At 49.7% G+C, this 21,109-nt stretch overlaps 1 protein-coding gene across 6 annotated transcripts in view; it reads left to right on the forward strand.

The window, feature by feature from the left end:
- The first annotated feature begins 2,324 nt into the window (after window positions 1-2,324).
- Window positions 2,325-21,109, forward strand: part of Adamts13 (ADAM metallopeptidase with thrombospondin type 1 motif 13) — a 33,599-nt gene continuing 14,814 nt past the window's right edge. For 2 of the 6 annotated variants that reach the window (XM_038336071.1, XM_038336068.1), the window contains exons 1-17: window positions 2,325-3,582; window positions 3,861-3,930; window positions 5,592-5,740; window positions 7,956-8,039; window positions 8,286-8,410; window positions 8,531-8,677; window positions 10,858-11,004; window positions 11,452-11,614; window positions 12,993-13,097; window positions 13,894-14,045; window positions 14,145-14,208; window positions 16,243-16,369; window positions 17,549-17,697; window positions 18,147-18,267; window positions 19,061-19,141; window positions 19,918-20,099; window positions 20,965-21,100. In XM_038336071.1, the coding sequence (XP_038191999.1) occupies window positions 3,466-3,582; window positions 3,861-3,930; window positions 5,592-5,740; window positions 7,956-8,039; window positions 8,286-8,410; window positions 8,531-8,677; window positions 10,858-11,004; window positions 11,452-11,614; window positions 12,993-13,097; window positions 13,894-14,045; window positions 14,145-14,208; window positions 16,243-16,369; window positions 17,549-17,697; window positions 18,147-18,267; window positions 19,061-19,141; window positions 19,918-20,099; window positions 20,965-21,100 (2,119 nt within the window). In that variant the 5' untranslated portion in view covers window positions 2,325-3,465. Of the gene's footprint in view, window positions 3,583-3,860; window positions 3,931-5,591; window positions 5,741-7,955; window positions 8,040-8,285; window positions 8,411-8,530; window positions 8,678-9,136; window positions 11,005-11,451; window positions 11,615-12,903; window positions 13,098-13,862; window positions 14,046-14,144; window positions 14,209-16,242; window positions 16,370-17,548; window positions 17,698-18,146; window positions 18,268-19,060; window positions 19,142-19,917; window positions 20,100-20,964; window positions 21,101-21,109 lie in introns of those variants that run through there. The other 4 variants (XR_005286159.1, XM_038336067.1, XM_038336069.2 and 1 more) reach the window with 4 other exon arrangements.

The following is a 21,109-nucleotide window of genomic DNA, read 5'->3' on the forward strand; positions in this document are numbered from 1 at the left end:
CCGCCAGGCAAACAGCTCCTGGGCGGAGCAAAGCAGCAGGCCTGGCACAGTAAAGGATACTGCGTCGCTCCAAATGGAGGCGTGGGAATAATAATAATAAAAAAAATGCGTGCTCCGGCTCAATCAGCTGAATTAAAGTTGAGCCGGCTCCGCCCGCCTGTGAATTTTGAGCAGGAATCTGCCGACCAAAGCAGACTGTGGGGTACGGGTGATTTCAGGTGGCTTGGCTGCCCGGGGTTCTGCCCCACGTGGGAGCGCCAAATGTACCGGCTGCCGGCAGTCGGAGGGGTTAGGAAATAACCAAGATAGTCCTATTATAATAAATCAGTTTTAATAAAAGGGGAAATAAGGGAACTTACAGAACCAAGGATCCAGCGGAGCAGAAGGTAACGCGGGGGATAGCAAACGGGGCTCCTTCCGGGGCCCCGATCCTATTTAAGGGGTATCCTACTCTGCTGGGGCAGCCACGCCCCTGAACGCAGGGATTGGGCCAGCTGCCCCAACAATGATTCTTTGTATTGTTTTTATTTGTTTCTATTTTGATGATTTCAACCTCAGTTTGATTAGTTCTTCCTCTTCTTCTTGTTTTTCTTTTCTGTTTTGTTTGTTTGTTTGTTTGTTTGTTTGTTTGGTCGGTTGGTTTTTTGAGACAGGGTTATTCTGAATAGCCCTGGCTGTCTTGGAACTCACTCTGGAGACCAAGCAGACCTCAAACTCAGAGATCCACCTACCTCTGCCTCCTGAGTGCTGGGATTAAAGACATATGCCACCACTGACTGGCAATTGCTTCTTCTTGTATATTTAGAGTTTTCAGATGTGTCACTAAGTTACAAACATGAGATACCTCTGTACTGGCATTTCATTTGTATTTTAATAAATAAAACTCGCCTGAGGATCAGAAAAGTAAAACAACCTCACTGGCCAGCCTTGCAAACCAGGCAGCAGTGACATACACTATTAATCCCAGTAGCTACACTAATTTGCCATAGAAACCAGGCAAAGTGCTGCATGCCCTCAATCCCAGAACTAGAGAGGATTAGGATTATAAAACAAGAAGAGACAGCTCTCAGGTTCAGTCTCATTCTGAAATTCCTGGAGGCAGGCTTGACATTTCAGATTGTGATCAAGGTAACATCCAATGGCTGGCTGCTTTGCTTTTTTGACCTTCAGGTTGAACCCCAATTTCCATCTCTGAGTTTTATTAATTGTGCTTCATACCTCCGCTTATTTTATGTAGGCACTTAGCGCTATGAACTTGCTTGCCTCTTAGGCCTGCCTTCATTATATTCCATAGGTTTGAGTTTGAGCATGTTATGTTTTCATTTTCATTCATTCTAAAACGTTTTTTAATTTCCTTATAAATTTCTGTCTTGACCCAGTTTCATTCATGGCTTCCATGAATTTTTATACTCTCTGTCATTTCCTTTGTTGTTGACATCTAGCTTTAATCTTAATGGTCAGATAGAACGCAAGGTGTTATTTAAGGTCTCTATGTATACTGTATGGTGGGTATATCTGGTTAGTTTGTTGTTGGCTTCTCTCCCCCAAGCAGCCACAGTGGTTCTCTGCTCAGCTCATAGCCACTTTTCTGGAGTCTAGCACAGTGCCTTTCTTAGCCTTTGCAAGAGCTCAGATAAATGTACGCCACCTGGATGAATGAGTGGGTGGATCTAGCGGAGGGGCAGAGGCTAAATGCCAGCGGGAAAGAGGTGTGCTGAGGGAGCAACACCTCAGAGAGAGGGACTGAAGGCATGGTCCATCAGTTCAGAGTACTCCCTGTGCTGCACTCACACGCACAGCCCTGCATGGTGATAACGCACATATGCATAATTCAAGAACAAAAGTTAAAAGCCTAGGAGTTGGAGAGGTGGTTCAGTGGTCAAAAGTTCTTCCTGATCTTGCACAAGACTAGCATTTGGGTCCTGGCACCCATACTGGGGATTCAACACCTCCTATGGACTTCTACACTCACATGGTGGTGCATATTCAAACAAACAGGCACACATATGCACACAAATAAAAATGAACTAAATATTTTTCATTTAAAAATACACCTCAAGAAAGTGAGAGAGGAGGCTGGAGAGATGTCTCAGTCAGTCTTGGTCTTCAATAAACACCATCAGAATCTAGAGAATAGAGAGCAAGGACACACAGGCAAAGAGCAAAAGTTTCTTTCTTTCTTTCTTCCTTCCTTCCTTCCTTCCTTCCTTCCTCTCTCTCTCTCTCTCTCTCTCTCTCTCTCTCTCTCTCTCTCTTTCTCTCTCTCTCTCTCTCTCTCTCTCTCTCTCTCTCTCTCTCTCTCTCTTTCTTTATTTCTTGTCCTTTAATATAGGCTGCCATGAGAAGGTATGACCCAGATTTAGGGTCTTCCTACTTCAAATTATCCAATTAACCAAAACCCCTTACAGAAGTGCCCAGCAACTTGGGTTTTAGTTAATCCCAGATGTAGTCAAGTTGACAACCAAGAAGCTGGATTCTGAGATGTCATCAAAGGATAGTGGTGGCAGCTGCAGTGGTAGCAGGATGCACATACTTATGAGCAATGAGTGAAAGCTGGTAGGCAAAGACAGCTCTGCTCTTTCCTTGGACCTTGTTATATACCAGGGCTGCTATACTCGTTACACAAGTTCTGCCCACTCTGGTGGAAGGTCTTCTCTCGGTTAATCTTCCCAGAAAGTACCCTCAGATCCATCTAGAGGTGTGTCTCTTCGTCTACTCCAGATCCAATCTTGCTGACAACTAAGATTACCTCCCCGCAAAGACCCAAACTGTAATAGGGAACTGGCAGGGTGAAGGGCAGGCAAGAGTGTTTTGGAGCAAGTGAATAAGAAATTTCCAGGAGGTACAGTGGGATGCCAGGCGGTTGGTGGCAGTGCTTGCAGAGATGTGCACCCCAGGTGCAGGTCAGATCAGGTGGACAGTGTCAAAATAGTAGGGATGAGGGCAGGAGGATGAGGTGAGGGCACAGGGGTCTGCAAGTACAGTGCAGGGAGAGGCACAAACTCTGCCAAGGGCAAAGGGACAGGAGAGCTAGAGAGAGCCTGGAAATGGATGTGCCAGAGCTGTCATGCATCCTCTCATTGGTCAGTCAGAGATTCCAGCCACCTAAGGCCTGTCACTTCACATGAGCCCACAACCCAGGGCTCCTATCTAGAGCTTGCTCCTGTCCAGACTGAACTGCTCGGCCAGACCCTCCCAGGAGGCTAGGTGTGCACAGCAGGAAGGCTTTCCTACTGCAGGACTTAGTTGGGATGCTCTTCACTGGGAGCCACCCCAGGCAAGTTCCTAGCAGAAGAAGCTGCTTGCAGCCTGCCCCACAGCCCTGCCCTGGGAGTAAGATCCGTTAGAAAAGTAAACACTGCCTGTTGTCCCGCCCAGCCAGCAAGTAAAGTCTGTCACATTCCACACTAACCAGACTCCCAGTCACCAGGGCTCCTGTCCAGCCATCCGCTGCCTTTTCTAAGGATGAGCCAGCTTTGCCTATCGGTGTCACGCCAAATGTTTCATGCTGCCAGTATCAGAGGAGTCCTCACTGGTGCCTTCTTCATTCTGAGCTGCTGCGGGGTCTCTGATTTCCAGAAGGTGGGATTGCATGAACTCTGGTATTGGCATCACCTGGGAGAGGGGGCTGCCAAAGCTCTTGGGTGGAGTGGTTGTGGTCTCTCTGCTGGCAGAAAAAGAAATTTGATTACTCTGCTGAAGATGACAGGCTCCATTTTGTTGCAGACCTCTGTGGACCTCTCTCCTCTCCTCCATGATGAGGCACAATCCCTCATTCTCTGTCCCTATATCTCCCATCATCCTCTCTCCCTTGGTCTTGTCTCCTTTCTCCTTCTCCTCCATGTCTTTTTATTTTGCAGAGTTTTCTTCAAGATCGGGAACCCAAGGAGGCACCCTCTAACTTTGGGCCCCGTGCTGCTGCATTCACAGGTAGCTGTCTTGACATTCTCTAAGCCAGGGGGATTCTTGAACCTTCGGAGAAGGTCTAAGGGAGTTTTCACTGAGTCAATGCCATGAGGGTACTGGTAGCCATGGACACATGAGGTCAGAGAAACTTTGCGTCTCTCTGTTAATTAGCTTCACTGCTCCCTGCCAACTTGATAAAAACTGTTTCGGGTGTTCTGGCTGCCCTGGAATCCTGACTCCAGGCTTCTGTTTAGTATCACAAGGGAGGGGGCGTCCATCGGCTGGCCTCTTTGGCCTGTGGATGGCCTTCGCGGGGCTGGCCGAGTTTCAGGAACTTGTCACTTCTGGTCATAGTTGTAAATATTTATTCTTCCTTTGGGAACAAGGTAGGTGCCAGGCCAAGCAACTCTGGCTCCTGTCCTGTAGATCTCCTCATGGTAAAGGCTTTCCCATGACCTATGACCCTGTCTCTCAGGATGCCATCCCTTTTCCCAGAAGAGCAGTTGGTGATTCGATTAAAACCATGGTTGGGGGATGGACTGTGGAGCTAGCTCACTTGGTAAGGTGCTTCTGTGGAAACATGAGGACCCGAGTTCTAGTCCCAGCATCCAAATAAAAAAGCTGGGCATGGTAGCCCATGTTTCTAATTCCTGTGCTTAGTAGAGGCAGAGCACAGTGTGCATCCTTCCCAGACCACAGAAAAACTGGTTACAATGGTATAGCTCCTCATCCTTTCTATTCTGTCCACGAGTCAGGAAAATCCCTGGGGCTCGCTGGCCAGCCAACCTTGCCTAATTGATGAGCCTTGAGTCTCAGTGAGAAATCTTTTCTTAAAAAACAAGGTGGGTGGCTCCTGAAGTTGACTTCTGGCCTCCGTCAGACTCACACAGATGCTGGCAAGATCCAGATGGGGTTAGCAGTCAGGCTGAAGAGGGTTAGGGATGTCCTTCTGCCTGCAACTGGTTTTCCTGTGGCCTAGGTGGGATACACACTGTCTGGATCCTCGGGTCCTCCTACCTCTGGGTTCCTGAAGGGCTAGGATGATGTCACCTGGGCTTCTAGTCCTTCTCTACTCCAGAAGACAGTGAGCACTGAGTAGGACTCCTGTGGTCCAGGGACCAGAGGTGTTCGCCTTCCTGTTGGCTTGTTTATGGAACACCTATTTCAAGGCTGAGACTATTTTGCTAAGTACTGATCCAGCCCCGAGGCAAGATCTAAAGACAGTAGGCAACTTGCAGTCCACTCACTCTGGAGCCTGAAAGAGCAGGGTTCTAATGCAGGACCCTGTCTTCAGGCCTTTATTCCTCCCCACTTCTCACCCAAGAGAGAATCCTCAACTCCTTAGCCTTAGCAGGAGGGTCCCAGATGGGAGGGGCCAGGGAAAGGAAAGTGGATCTTGCCTCTTGCGGTGCCTCAATTAACTGGGGCCATGCTCTGCTTTGTCTGTGAGAGCAACCTTGGGGAGCCATGCTGTGTGGTCCTAGGAGAACTCTTCACTTTTTCTTTTCAGCCTGAACTGGGCCTTCTGCCCACTCCCTCACCACCTTCCTCAGGCTGAGAACTGAGCCCTGGGAGTGGACATGAAATTGTCCTTTTGACTTCCAGGCGTAGCCACCCCATCTCTGTTAGCTTCCCAGAACTTGTTTTTCAAAATCTTTGTCCTCATCCTTCTCCTCCCCGTCTAGGCCATCCTTCCTCTCTCCGCCAGAGACTGAGATGGAGAAGGACTTTGGGGGACATTCTGCACCTAGAACTGCTGGTAGCTGTGGGTCCCGATGTCCACCAGGCTCACCAGGAGGACACAGAACGCTACGTGCTCACCAACCTCAATATCGTGAGTGGTGGTAGGCTGGCAATGGCTGGTATAGGAAGGTGGGCTCAGGGTCTCTGGTGGGTCTGTGGGCTCTGTCTCTGAGCCTCTGGACATAATGCCCCACTCTCGGGGATTGTGACCAAAAGTCAGTACGTTTGAACTCGCATAGAAGCTGAGGGTCTGCCGGAGCTCATGGCCCAAAAGAGAAAAGGAGGTCACTGCTGTCTTCCTCTTCTCTCATCTCCACCACAGCAGAGATGGGCAAAGTCAGGGAATCCCTCTCAATACCAGACTCCTCCCACAGTCCCTCAGTTCTGCCCCAGTGTTCATGTGGCCAACAGTGAGTGCAGCCTGCACACACTGCTCCCTCTTCAGAGGCACAGGGCAGATGAGCACTCCAGGCGTGAACAGATGCTATTCTGCCTGGAGATGTGAGGCTCCCTTTCTCACGGGCACCTCCTCCCTGTGATCTGATGGTGGGGAGAGTAGAGGCGCCTCAGATCATTAATCTTATGTCGGAATGGCAATGTGTCAGCCCAGACACAAGCAATATCAAGCTTCCCTCAGAGAGGACATGAGACACTGTACCGACATCCATACAGTACACACAAGACATATGTGTGATAAGATACTTCCAGACCTTCAGGAATAAACACTGTACCAATGGCATTAGTGAGCATTCATGTGGTGTCACCAGGCCCAATGTGAAGAGAATGATTGGGTCCATTTGCTGGAGCAGTGTCTTCAAAAAAATGATGAACTAAGCTGGGTGTGGTAGCAGACACTATCAGCCCAGCATCCAGAAGACTCAGAAAGGAAGGTTATAAGTTTGAGACCAGTTTGGTCTTATTGGGCTGTCCTAAAAAGAGGAGAAGGAAGGAAGGAAGGAAGGAAGGAAGGAAGGAAGGAAGGAAGGAAGGAAGGAAGGAAGGAAGGAAGGAAGGAAGGAAAAAGAAAAGAGATGGCTCAATAGGTGAAGGAGCTTGCCACCAAACATGACAACCTGAATATAACCTAGACCCCACACGGTGGAAGGAGACAGCCAATTCCTGCAAGCTTTCCTTTGAATTCTATATGTGTGTACATAACGCTACAAAAAGTGTAAAACAATGTTTTAAAATCTGATAAACTGACTCTAGGAACCAGTTCCGGCCAGTGACTGACAGCCCCAGCAGTTTCTCCTACTCTCCCAGGTCTGCCGCAGAGATGGGCATGGGGCAGGGAGTCATGAAGAGATCCTGGGTGTGGCTCTGGGGCAGCATTTGGTCCCAGTCACTGTCACTTTCTCTAGCACAGCTCAGGCGTCAGCCTGGTCACCCTTTTCAGGCCAAAGGAAAAGTCCTCTCTGAATCCACCTCACCAGTCTCAGGGCCAAAGGTGGTCTGTCTACCCCAGGCCTTCCCTCCCACTTACAGGCGTGGTCTAATTCCAGAGAAACCTGTGTAGGCTTTTAGTCTAAAACCCCCCGAGGTGATGTTTTTTCAATGAAATTATTCCTTATACAAATTGGAAACTATTGTCTTTAAAATTTGGGGTTCATCCCTCCAATTTTAAGTTGCCAAACCGAGGTTCCCTCGAGTTATTCACATGCCATTAGAACATTGTTCTCAATCTATGGGTCATGATCCCTTTGGGGAGGGGATCAAACAACCCTTTCACAGGGATTGCCTGAGACCACTGGAAAACACAGATATTTACATTATGATTAATAAAGTAGCAAAATGACAGTTATGAAGTAACAGTGAAATAATTTTATGGCTGGGGGGTCACCACAACATGAGGAACTGTACTGAAGGGTCGGAGAGTTAGGACCGGTGAGAACCATTGATCAGGTGGTACCTGAAACAGAGTATCTAGTTTTATTCTCCTTATCTGCTAGCCAGGCACTGCTTGATCTCCACCTTATAAAACAGAAAGCCTGTAAGGAAACTGAGGCTTAGTGATTGGTGACCTGAGCCTATAGCTCGGAAGAGGCAGAGTTTAGATTCATACTCAGGCCTGCAATCAGCTTTTTTGTTAGTTGGTCTCCCAAGGCATGAGCTAGAGAGCCACCTGTAGGCAGGAGGCCTAGAGGCTCCTCTGACAGTCTACAGTTGGCTTCCAGTACACAGACAAGATTTTCCATCGCCCCAGCCTCCACGGGGCGCCCTCTTTACCACTGGTCCTGCCACTGGGGCTCCTGGACCGACTCTGAACTCGTGTGTTGCCTCACTCTCTCTGTTGTTGCCTTCTGCAGGGGTCAGAGCTGCTGAGGGACCCATCCCTGGGGGCTCAGTTCCAGGTGCACCTGGTGAAGCTGATCATTCTCTCTGACTCGGAGGTGGGTACAACCCCTAACTCTGTGCTCTTCATTCTTTCCTGCAGAACTGGTAGGGGGGTGGTAACTGTGGGGCTCAGCTGTGTGGACAGCTCTCCTGAAACTTTTCAGAGTCTCGGTTTCTCCATTGGTCACGTGGGGTAGCAATAGGATTGTTATAATGTGAACGAACTGAGAAGCACATTGGCAACAGTCAGCACCATCCTTGGTACCACTTCCGTAGAGACAGGCTCTTTGGTTGCTTCCTAGAGTACTCCAAATATCACGACCAACATCACCTCATCCCTGATGAGTGTTTGTGAGTGGAGTCAGACAATCAACCCCCACGATGACGAGAATCCAAGTCATGCTGACCTGATTCTCTATATAACCAGGTAACTGAGATCCCCACGGGGTGCTGCTTGCTTAGGAGGGCTGCCTATGACCTTCCCTTCTTTCTGCACCAGCAGCATGGCTGGTGGAGCCTTCCATATGCTTCTTTTTCTCTTATCAAGGTTTGACCTGGAGTTGCCTGATGGTAACAAGCAGGTTCGGGGGGTCACCCAGCTGGGAGGTGCCTGCTCCTCTTCCTGGAGCTGCCTCATCACTGAGGACACTGGCTTCGACCTAGGGATCACCATTGCTCATGAGATTGGGCACAGGTATGTGGCCTCACCAGCTAACCGCAGACTGGTCAGACAGCTGGTGTAAGTCCCAATGTGGAGGGCTGTGGCCTAGGCAGCCAGAACCTTTGCAGAGTCTGTCAGAAGCTTATACCCTGAACCCAAGTGTCTTGGCAGGGAAAAGCTGAGGTTTCCTGATTACTGAGTGATTAACATAAACTCTTCTTTTCCAGATGAACAAACAGCTAGGCAGTGGTGGCGCACACCTTTAATCCCAACACTCAGGAGGCAGAGGCAGGAGGATCTCTGTGAGTTTAGGGCCAGTCTGGTCTACAGAGTGAGTTCCAGGACAGCCAGAGCTGCAGCACAGAGAAATCCTGTCTTGAAAAAAAAACCTGAATAAACAAACAGCAGTTAGAAAATAATTTAATTTTTAAAATTTAAAAAAAGTGTGTGTATGTGTACATGTGTGTGTATATGTATGTGTGTATGTGTATGTGTGTATGTATGTGTTTCTGTGTGTTTCTGTGTGTGTGTGTGTGTAATTGGTTCTCACTTTTACGCAGGTTCTGAACTCAGGTCATTACACTTGTACAGCTAGCTAGTGCCTTCACCTGCTGAACCAGTCAGAAAATAAGTCTTGTAGGAAATTCCAATAAAGAAAAAAACTGAAGATTATCCTAAGTCCTTCCATGTCTTAGTTACTGTTCTAATGCTGTGAAGAGACATCGTGACCATGGGAACACTTATAAAAGAAAGCATTTAACTGGGGTCTTGCTTACAGTTTCAGAGGGTTAGTCCATGGTCATTGGTCCATGCAGGGAACGTGGCAACACACAGACAGGCATGGTGCTGCAGCAATAGCTATAACTTTATATCTTGATTCACAGGCAGGCAAGCAGAGAGAGGGAGACACTGGGCCTGGCATGGACTTTGGAACCTCAAAGTCCAACTCCAGACCCACATGTCTTCCAAGGACATAGCTTCTCTTAGAAGTCCATACCTCCTAATCCTTCCAAACAGTGCATCAATAAACATGATAATATATGGCGGGGGTATGGGGTTTTCTCATTTAAACTACCACATGCCACTTACACAAATGTCTCTTCGGAGTTATATTCAGTTTTGTTCATTAATGCGCACACACCAGGCTTGTGGCATACATTGTTAATTTGATTCTATTGTGACTTTTAAGACAGGGCCTCACATGGTTCCTTAGCCATCTGTCAAAAGCTGGGTAGGATTACAGGTATGTGTTACCAGACCACATAACTCTTGCCTTTCAATGTAGGTCTATGTCCCAAATATTTCTCAGCTCACAGGTCTCATATTTTGTTCCATTTTGTTTTGTATATACCACAACTTAATCTCCTCTGGTTGGACAGCTAGGGTGTTTCTGAGCCCTTGCTGCTGCATGTATTGTGTATTCTTGTGGGCAAGTCTTTATTCCTGTGTATTATCATTTTATCTAGAGTAACCTGTTTCTTTCTTTATTGATTTTTAGGATTTTTTTAAAGTTAGGCAAATAAAGTCCAATTGTTGTAAAAATGTCAAATGATATGGAAATTTACAGAGTGAAAAAAAAAGAAAGTTTGCCTCCTGACAGCCCACCTTCCCTCTGAAGTGGTGTGGGCCCCTGGGGGTGGAAGCCATGCTCTCCAGATCTCTCAGAGGACCTGACCCCAGCAGCTCCTGCACTGCCCCACCCCCAGCCTCTTAGGCTCCTAGGGTCTGCTGTGCTTGAAGTGCGGGGATATTCAGGCCTTGCCTGAAAATAATCCACTACCTAGGAACAGAAAGGAAAACAGCAGCAGCTCCTGGGCTTCTCAACCACAAGACAGTTGCAGTGTGGATAGTTTTCCCAAAGTTGAACACACCCAGGCCATCAGCCACCAGAGGGCAACCTGCTGGCTCCCAGACCTCTTCCCGGTTCCCAGTTCCCATCTGTACACCCCAGACTTGTATCCGTGGATTAGGTCAGTTAGTCTACGGTCAAAGCATTTTGCTATTTATTAGCCAAAGGAGGAAAGAGCCACCTTGCTTTACCAGCTCTTCTCCCCTCCTCATATAGATGGGAAACTGAGGCAGGGCCTCCAGGATGCCTTCTGTTGGGCTGACTTAGCTAGTAGCAGAGTCCAGGTCCAGGGAACACAAAGGTGGCCCTGGCCCAACCCCAGCCAGCCCCAGCTGGCTTCTCTCGGAGTTTCTTCGCCCCACAGCTTCGGCCTGGATCACGATGGTATTTCAGGCACTGGCAGCACCTGTGAGGCCAGTGGTCATGTGATGGCGTCTGATGGTGCAATGCCTGCTGGAGGGGCCCTTGAGTGGTCCACCTGTAGCCAAAGGCAGCTGCGGCACCTGCTCAGGTACAGCCTCCATCTAGACAGTGCTGGCTGTCACTCTCATCCTGCACAGCAACCTTTACCCCAGCCCACTCTGCTACCATTGCTTCCTGTCCCAGAGCCCACTCTGTTCCCCGGTCGGTTCCTCCATCCCTTCACATCCCTCCTCCGTCATTCTTTTCCACTTCCCTGAACTCACTCCTCTATTCCATCCCACCCCAGCCCCATCCCTCAATTGCCCCCTTGTTCTCTACCTCCCCTACCCCCTACTTCCGCCCTTTCATGCCAGGCCATTTCCTGTTCGTTGGTCTCTGACCTTCCCCATCCTTTTTCAGCCCTCTGCGTGCTCCATTCTATATCCATCTCTGTTGTGTGTCTACCCAGCTAACAGGCCCCAGCCCCACATCTACTCTTTCGCCCTGATCCCACTGGTGTCCACCCAGGTCTTGAGCCCTGCCTGATCTGTCACAGCACAGGGCGACTGCACTGCTTCCGGGACCCGCCTGGGATGCAGTCAGGACCTTCACGGCACCAGCTGGTGGCACAGCCCGGCCTCTACTACAGTGCGGATGATCAGTGCCGCGTGGCTTTTGGCTCTGGGGCTGTCGCCTGCACCTTCTCCAGGGAGGGTCTGGTAAGTCCCACCCTTCACTAACACCCAGTCTCACTACACCCTACTCACTGGCCCCTGGTACAATGACGCCCCCTGCTGGGTGCCAGGCACAGCCGAGGACCACACCAGGGCTCACTTGGTTTAACTTGCACAGCTTACAACCAGCAGTTACGTACCCGATCTTGTCTAATGCTTGTGTTCGGTGTATCGTGAAATAAGAAACGAGTGCACACGCATGAAAATGGAGAACTCTGCAGGGTGGACTCTCTTTTTCCATCCTTGGTTCTGGGGATTAAGCTCAGGATTAGGTTTGCGTTCTGATCACTTTTACCCATCTCCCCCCTCCTCTTGGAAGTATTAAATATTTTTTAACTGAAGTCCCCACAGTTTTGTTTGACTTTGACTTACAGATTATGTAGTGTTTCCTGGCACAAAGGCATCTAACCTTTGGGCTCAGCATAGGGGCTTCCAGAAGGCGGAGGCCTCCAGGCTCCCCACAGAGTAGGAATGTGGCTCACAAGAGATGGCAAAAGAAAAGGCCAGGGCCCCCCAATTCAGACTTCCTGCCTGGGAGGTGTAGGACCTTCCCCCTTTGCCCATAGGGAGCCCTTTCCTGCTTCCTTTCCTCCCTCACTCCACAAAAGCATTAAGAATTGTGTTTAGGGGCTGAGGATGCAATTTAGTAGGTAAAGTGCTTGCTCTTCTGGTATATCCAAAACCCCAAATTTGGTCTTGGGCCACACAAACTGGCTGTGGTGGCACATACCTGTAATCCCAGAACTCTGGAGGTAGAGGCAGAAGAATCAGAAGTCAAGGCCATCCTTGGCTAGATAGGGAATTCAAGGCTAGCCTGGGATACAGATGTTGTATTTTAAAAATATTTTTTAAGTATTTTTGTAAAATGCAAAAAAACTCTGAATTATCATGTTTATAATCCATGTTAGGATGCTTGTTTTTTTATTTTCTTTTTAAATGATTTATTTTTATTTTATGTCCATTGGTGTTTTGTATGTGTGTATGTCTGTCGGAGGGTGTCAGAGCCTCTGAAACTGGAGTTACAGACAGCTGTGAGCTTCCATGTAGGTGCTGAGAATTAAAACAGGGCCCTCTGGAAGAACAGTCAATGTTCTTAACCGCTGATCCACTTCTTCAGCTCCAGAATGCTTATTTTTTATTTAGAAGCTTATTTTTCTCTTCTGATTTTAAATATTAAGGCATTTTCATGACCCCTAGAGTGTGATGATGGGCCCTGGCATGGTCTGTCCCTGCTTCTGATGGACAAGTCCGTCCCCTGTGCTTTGTTCTCCCAGGCCACTCATCAGAGAGCAGGGCATTGACTGGTCTGGAAGGGGCACTAAGTGGACAACCTCTCAGTGGACCACCTGTCCACCTCTCTTAGGATGTATGCCAGGCTCTGTCCTGCCACACAGACCCGCTGGACCACAGCAGCTGCAGCCGGCTCCTTGTTCCTCTCCTGGATGGGACAGAATGCGGTGTGGAGAAGGTTAGAGCAGTGTGAAGGCTGGAGAGAGAGATGGGGGGAGAAAAGGGGGAAGAGAGGGAGGGAGGGAGGGAAGGAGAGAGAGGGGGAAGGGAGAGAGGGAGAGAGAGAGAAGGAGAGAGAGAGAAAGGAGAGAGAGAGAGAAAGAGAGAGAGAGAGAGAGAGAGAGAGAGAGAGAGAGGGAGAGAGACTGTGTCTGTGGGGAGAGGGGAGAGTGGGAGAGAACACCCAGAGCCTCCGCTCTGCAGTCCCCATGCTTTCCCTGAGTAGGGTCTCATTGAGCTCTCACTCCATCCCATCCTCCAGCCCTCTCTCATACAGAGATGAATTTGTTGAGTGACAGCAAGGTCCAAGCATCCCCACTTAGACTGCCCTTGCCTTCACTGCCTGAACCATCTCTTTGGAGTTAATTTCCCCTTTTCACCGGGTACTTTCCTCTGTTGGCTGTCTGTTGTTTTCCAAAATAGAATGAGGTGTGATTGTGCCCAATGTGGGAGGTCCCTCTGTGGAGGGCACCTGTGGATGAGGTATCTGTATGCTTCAGGAGGTCTCTATGTCTACTGGGAGATTCTGCGTGTGGCCCTTATGTACTGTTGGGGTTCTTCCTGTCAGTGAGATCCCTGTGTGTGTTAGGATTCTAATGAGGAACATTGTTCCTGTGTTGGAAGTCTCTATGTGTGATGGGAAACTTTGTGTTCTGGAGGGTCCCTTGGGTGTTAATGGTCCTGTGCGTGCTAACCACATCCTACGTGTGTTGTGTCCCTGTGGGAGAGGGAGACAGAGCTGCCCTGCTTTGCAGTGGTGCTCCAAGACTCGCTGCCGCTCCCTAGCCGAGCTAACCCCTGTGGCAGCAGTACATGGACACTGGTCTAGCTGGGGGCCCTATAGTCCTTGCTCCCGATCCTGTGGAGGAGGTGTGGTCACCAGGAGACGGTGGTGCAACAATCCCAGGTACCTACAGAGGGCTTCCCCGCAGGGAGGGCGGTTGCACCCCATTCTCTAGTTGCAGCCGTGGTCACCTTCCCCCTTTTGTTTTGTGGGCATTTCCAGGCCTGCCTTTGGGGGACGTCCATGTGTGGGTGAGGACCTCCAGGCTACGATGTGCAACACACAGGTAGGCTGGTCTCCTAGCTGGGAGGCATATAGGAGTTAGCCATCACAATCAGAATGGCTGACCTGTGGGCTCATGCCTCTCTTTGCTAATCCGTGGAGTGGGTAGCAAAGCCCCCATGTGATTGCTTCCCTCCCAGAGTATCTTTTCACCTTTGAGATAACATCCACGAGAACTTCATTCAGACACTGATGTGAAATGCTTCTTGTTTAGTTAACCATTTCAAAGTTCACAGCGCAGAGGCACTGAGCTCCCTGGGAGTGCTGTTCCAAACTTCATCCCCGAGGAATAGCCCACACCAGTGAGCAGTCTCCCCTCCCCACCCTAGCAGCTCCAAGCTGCGTTCTCTCTCCTGCATCTACTTATTCTGAACACCTCATGTACACACCGTCGTGCAAGAGCCAGCTCCTTTGACACAGTATGACATTTTTCAGTGTTGTACCAGGAGTCAATACTTCCTTTCCTTTTAGGGGCTGAAGAACAGTCCATGATATCACCAGAGTGCTTCTGTTTTTCTGTCATCATTTCTATTGTTTGGGTCATTTGTACTTTTTGACTACAGTGAACCCAGCTGCTGTCAATGAGTTGACTTTAGTTTTCTGTGACAAAGCACCACGGGCAGAGTAATTTATCGACAACAGAAATTAATTTCTTATGATTCTGGAAGTCCAAGATAAGGTGCTACACTTGGTGTCCGATTCCCAGATGGTCCCTGGCGCCCTGTTCTCCAGAGGCTAGGAATACGTGGTCCTCACATGGTAGAGGGGACAAAAGTAACATAAGTCCTACAACAGAGCCTCCAGCCCTTTGGTAAGAGTCCAGTCCTAATTATTCAGGCAGAGTTCTTGAGCCCTCATCACCTCTCAAGGCCACACCTCTTGGTCCTGCCTCGTGGGAGCCCTGAGCATTGTCATAGAAAACCACAACAATGCCTAAAAATGGGATTGCTGCTTGTATAGAAATCCTATGCTTAACTTAGACTTTTTTCTCTTTCTAAAAAGTCATGTTTATCTTTTTCAAGTGTGTTTCTGCATGTGTGCATGACTGTGTGTGTGTACTCACTCACATTGTATATTTACCTTTGAAGGCCATAATAGGGTGTGGGATCACCCAGAGTTACAGGTAAATCACCTGACATGACTGGCAACCGAACTTGAGTCCTCTACAGAGCAGCCAAGTGTGTCTAACTGCTGAGTCATCTCTCCAGACCCCCTCCCCATTTTTTTTAAACTGGATCTATCTAGCCTGGCTGTTCTGGAACTCTCTATAGATGAGGATGGACTTGAACTAACAGAGACCCACCTGCTTCTGCATCCCAAGTGCTGAGATTAAAGGCGTGCGCCACCACACCTAGCTTTAAGTTAACAAACTGTTTTTCTTCACACGGGGGCCATTTTTCTATTTTTACCAACAGTGTGTGAGGGTTCCAATGTCTTCATGTCCTCTTCTGCACGTGGGTTTTCAGTCCAGTTGTCCTAGCTGTTATGTGGTGGTAGAATGATTTTTTGTCCCGTTGAGTTAGAATGTATTCTCTGCTTCAGAGGGCTGCTGGCTGCTAGAGCATTCGAAGTATGGTGACACACCCCTATCCTGCTCCTTGCCTTCTGCTAAATGCCCAAGGCCTCCTCAGACCTTGAGAGGAGGAAGATGGTCAACTCCAATCCTTTCTTCCCAGCACAGTGAGGCAGAGTGGCATTTCTGGGTCGCAGTTCCTCATTTCCTGCCCCACATGCACCTGTGACAGAATATACAGCTCAACCACATTTCCTCAGGTTCAGGACTTGGAGCCAGAGGCCCCAAATGCCACATTACTTCCTGTTTTTCTTCCTGCTGCTGCTGTGTCCTTTACAGATTATCTGGAGTTTTCCCATGGGCAAAAAGAGGCAGATCTGGTCACCCACAGACTACTGAGCTGAGATAAGGCACAGCTCGGGGCTGGCTGAGTTATCCCCATCTCTTGACCCTGCACGCAGGGTGCATGCTGTCTCCCACTGGCAAGGACCCTGCCTGTACCTGTCCTCTGCCTCCTCTGGCCAGGCTTGTGAGAAGACTCAGCTGGAGTTCATGTCCGAGCAGTGTGCCCAGACTGACAGCCTGCCACTCTACCTTCCCCAAGGCAGTGCCTCCTTCTACCACTGGGACGCCGCTGTGCGGTACAGTCAAGGTGGGCTGTGGGGCCTGAGGGAGCTAGGCCCTGGAGCCCTCTGCCAGACAGAGCTCTTGGGGTTGGCCAGTGTCTTAGTTATTTGTCCTACTGCTGAGATGGAAGATAAAATACTCCAACGAAAGCAACTTCCAGAAGGAAGGGTTTATTCTGACTCATGGTTCCAGGGTACAGTCATCGTGTCAGGGAAACTAGCAGCAGGAGATTGAGGCAGCTGGCCATATTGCATCTGAAACCAGGAAGAAGAGAGAGAGAGACAGGCAGGCTGACAGACAGATACAGACAGACAGACAGACAGACAGACAGACAGATAGGCAGACACACACATAAGAGAGACAGTGACAGATACACACAGACAGACACACAGAGAAAAAGAGGGACCAAGAGAGAAAGACAGAAAGAGACAGAAAGACAGACAGACAGACACACACACACACACACACACACACAGAGAGAGAGAGAGAGAGAGAGAGAGAGAGAGAGAGAGAGAGAGAGAGAGAGAGAGAGAGAGAGAGAGAATCTGTATTCAGCATGCTTTCTCCTTATTCAGTAGATCAGGACCTCAGTCCATAAAATGACGCTGCCCACTTACTTTTAGGATGGGTGTTCCCTCAATTAATCTAATCAAGAGAGTCCCTCACAATGGGACCAGAAGCTAACCTAATCCAGATCATCTCTTATGGCATCTCTAGAGGCTTGTCTCCTAGGTGGTGACTGTAAATCCTGTTCAGTTGAAATCAGCATGAACCATCCCAGTCTCCATCACCCTAGTGCTGGCTGGGCAGGACTTGACTCATGCTCTGGCATTCCACGGGCCATGTATTGCGCTCTGGCTTGGTCTGCCTCCTCAGATAGTAAGCAGTGAAGTCCTATCTTAGACATGTCCTCTTCTGGGCACCCTAGAGGGATTCCGGGAGATAAGTCAGGGGAAATGCTAGTGTGATCCTTGGCTCATAATCCAGGAGTCAGGGTTATGAGACCAGAATATAATATGGCCTTGGAGGTGAACCGTGGTCCTGGCCACACATGCGTACAGTTAGCTGAGGCTTCTAGGAGGACAGCTCACTTGACCCTGTCTGGCTGAGCTGCGACAGCAGGTCCCAGGGGAGCTTCCTACCTAGCTCACTGACCTCCTTGTGCACCTTTGAGCACCAGACCCTTGTCTCTCTGCCCTCCCAGGGGACACTCTGTGCAGACACATGTGCTGGGCTGTTGGAGAGAACTTCATTGTGAGCCGTGGAGACAATTTCCTAGATGGGACCCGTTGTGTGCCAAGTGGTCCTCGGGAAGATGGGACCCTGAGTCTGTGTGTGTTGGGCAGCTGCAGGGTAGGTATATGGACAACCCAGTGTCCTTGTGAACTCAAGGCTTTCCTGTCCTGGTAGAAGGTTCTGGGGCAGTGAATTGAGGGGTTGTAGAGAGCAGGAGGAGGGGAGGGAGGGGGAACTATGGTTGGTGTGTAAAATGAATAAAATAAAAAATAAAAAAATAAGGCTCTAGGGAAAGGGGGAGGTGATATATGGGGCTAGCTCAATAGAGCTGCCCTGTGTCGCTGGGGAGTATTGTTGGGAACAGGATGGAACTTGGAGTCAGCCTATATTATAGGCCAAACTGTGACCTTAAACAAGTCATCATGGGGGCCTGCTAGGTGCAGTTGCTCTGTAGGGAAGCCACAGAGAGTTATGTCAATCCAGAGTATCACAGCCAGCAGAGCTGTGGTACCAAAGAAAAGAGCACCCTAATAACACAGGCCTCCCAACCCCCACCCTTTGCACAGACCTTTGGCTGTGATGGCAGGATGGACTCCCAGAAGGTTTGGGATGCGTGCCAGGTATGCGGAGGAGACAACAGCACGTGCAGTTCCCAGAATGGCTCTTTCACGGCTGGGAGAGCCAGAGGTAGGCCTGCCCTGTGTGGAGGGCGAGTTTCCCCGCAGTCTACAGGGCTCCAGCATCCAAAGTGTTAACCTGGGCTATTCAGGCCACAGCACCCACATGCTGGCTCAGTTGAAACCTTCCATGGGTCTCAATTCATTCTTCCTTCTCTGGTGTCTTCTCATGGCAGACTCAAACTCCAGCAACATTGCCCCGGCAACCAGGATTGTAACACCCCAGTAACTCCCTCACTGTGGCTGTGATGAGAGGGGGAAAAAGAGGGAACAAGTAGCACCCTGAATAATTGTCAGGTCACTTCTTCCTTCCCACTCAGGTATCCCAGCAGGGAGAGTACCCTGGACAACAGGGATGTAATTTGCTTGACTTTGATATATATCAAATATATCTATCTCTATATCCATCCATCTATCTATCTATCTATCTATCTATCTATCTATCTATCTATCTACCTATCTATCTATCTATCTATCTATCTATCTATCTATCTATCTATCTATCAATCATCTATGTCGTTTGCCAGCACTGAGTTGCAAGATCAGCAGAGAATTTGGGCCCTGCCTCTCCGACTGTGCCTGCAGCCAAGAACCTTGGGTCTGGTCTATGCTCCTGGCCTTGCCAATGTCTTTGCAGGTGGTCCTGCAGCCTGGTGTTGAGACTTACCATGATGGGGATTCATTGCCACTGAAACCAGTCCTGCAACACTGTTCATGTCTCTGTCCATCTAGGTTTGTCTTCTTTGACAGTGGTGTAGGTGACCATGAAGCCCAAGCAGCCCTCTTGCTCTGCTTCTTCCTAGAATATGTCACGTTCCTGACAGTTACTCCCAACATGACCAGCGTACGCATCGTGAACCGCAGGCCTCTCTTCACGCACTTGGGTGAGACGACTGAAGGACCCTTCCCTGCCCTAAGCTACCGTGTCCTTAGTCTCTGAGATGCCTTGCTCCTGACACTGCTGCAAGGTGGGAGGGATCCCCAACTACCCAGACCCCATCGAGAGGCTGCACTCACAGCTAAGCCTATCTGGCAGGTGGGGGAAGGATGCAGGTTAAAACTGTTTGAAAAGGAATATGGAAGCTAAGCGTGGAGGGGACCAGGCTGGACGGCTCCAGGTCCCAGGAACATATGACATATTCCCAGACGATGACCATGCCAGGAATCTGGCCTTTTTTCAGAGGACTCCTTTTTGAAGACCCTGTCCCGAGTGTCTCAGAGGCTAGCTTAGACCCCATGGAGGGTATCTTGGCCCTGGGTCCTAAAGCCTGAAGCCTTATGTGAGCATACTCAGTGGAGGCAGAGGTCACAGCCCTCACCAGCTTCCAGAAAAACGCCTGGAGCCACCACTGTGGGAAAGCTTCCTGGGTGGGTTGTTGTGGCAGAGGTGTGCATTCTGAAGGAGGGGTTTAGTTCATGAAGATGCCATCTGAATGAGACACCAGAAGGACCATTCCTTGGGGTCAGGTTTAGAACCTTGGTAGGAGCTATGGTCATGATTTGGGGATTAGACCCTGTTGGCAGAAATCCTCCTGCCCCTTGTCTTGCTGCCATCTTTAACCCTGTCCTTTCAGGAGTGGCCCCATCCCACCAAATAGACTGCTGGTCTATGAGGGGGGATGGTGACGACTCCACAGTACTGATGGCCCTGTTCTCAAAGCGGTGAGGACCCAGGGGCACTACATCGTGGCAGGGAAGACCAGCATCTCACCTAGCATCATATACCCTTCCCTTCTGGAGGACTGCCGTGTGGAGTACAGAGTGACCCTCACTGAGGACCGGCTGCCCCACTTAGAGGAGATTCACATCCGGGGACCTGTCCGGGACGATGTGGAGATCCAGGTCAGATTAGCCTGGCTGCGGGGTGTGGGGTGGGGAGTCAGCAGGTCTCCAGTGGTGACTCTGAATATCTGCTTATTTGTCTGTGACTCACTCACTCATTAATCCTTGCAGTAGTTATTTGGAGACCTATTCCAAGTCGGGCTGGGTAAGGTGAAATGCAGCAGGAGCCACTCAACAGGATTAGTGTATCGCAAATCAGTATCAAACGTGCCAGTGTCCAGGGCACGCAGAGGCCTCAGAGGCCTGAGAGTGAAAGAGAGGGTAGACTTCATGCTGGAATCAGGGACTGCCCTCCAACCAGGAAAGCACGGTGGAGCTGAAGGTCTGGCCATGGGCCAAGGAGTCCCTGTACCAGCTGGCATATGGGGCCCTTCTTGGGATGGAGGGTGGCTCTTGCTTTTTCTTTGGGGTCAGAAGCACATGAGGCCCTGAAAGCTTTCATATAGGGATGTGCAAGAAGTCCCTCATTCATGTGTGTCTCCCCTGTGTGCTCTGCTAAAGGCGTGTAAGAGTGGACCAAAGCTAAAATGGCCTGAGCGTTCACCTTCCATCCTGACCTGGACCCCTTCTGCTGGACCACTCCCTGCCCTGACACTACTCCCGATCGTCTTAGCTGTAGACTGCCCCCAACCTCATCAATACTCCCATACTACCCCCACCCCAAACGTACCGTCTTCTTGGTACATCCTTGTTCTGTTCCGCATTACTCAGAGTTACCTGGCACTCAAGTCCCATCTGCCTCCTGGAGTCTGGGAACATGGAACCCGAGGAAATGAAGTGATCGAATGCTTCAGGACAGGGGGATGTGGCAGACACCCCAGGGTGTGCCTGTTCAGAGTCTGAGCTCTCACCTGTCCTGGTGTAGGTGTACAGACGATACAGAGGGGACTATGGGGATCTCACACACCCAGACATCACCTTTACCTACTTTCAACCGAAACAGCCGGCCACTTGGGTGTGGACTGCTGTGCGTGGAGCATGCTCAGTGAGCTGTGGAGCAGGTGAGGCCT

The sequence above is a fragment of the Arvicola amphibius genome, chromosome 7, assembly GCF_903992535.2.
Source record: "Arvicola amphibius chromosome 7, mArvAmp1.2, whole genome shotgun sequence".
NCBI classification, from domain to species: domain Eukaryota; kingdom Metazoa; phylum Chordata; class Mammalia; order Rodentia; family Cricetidae; genus Arvicola; species Arvicola amphibius.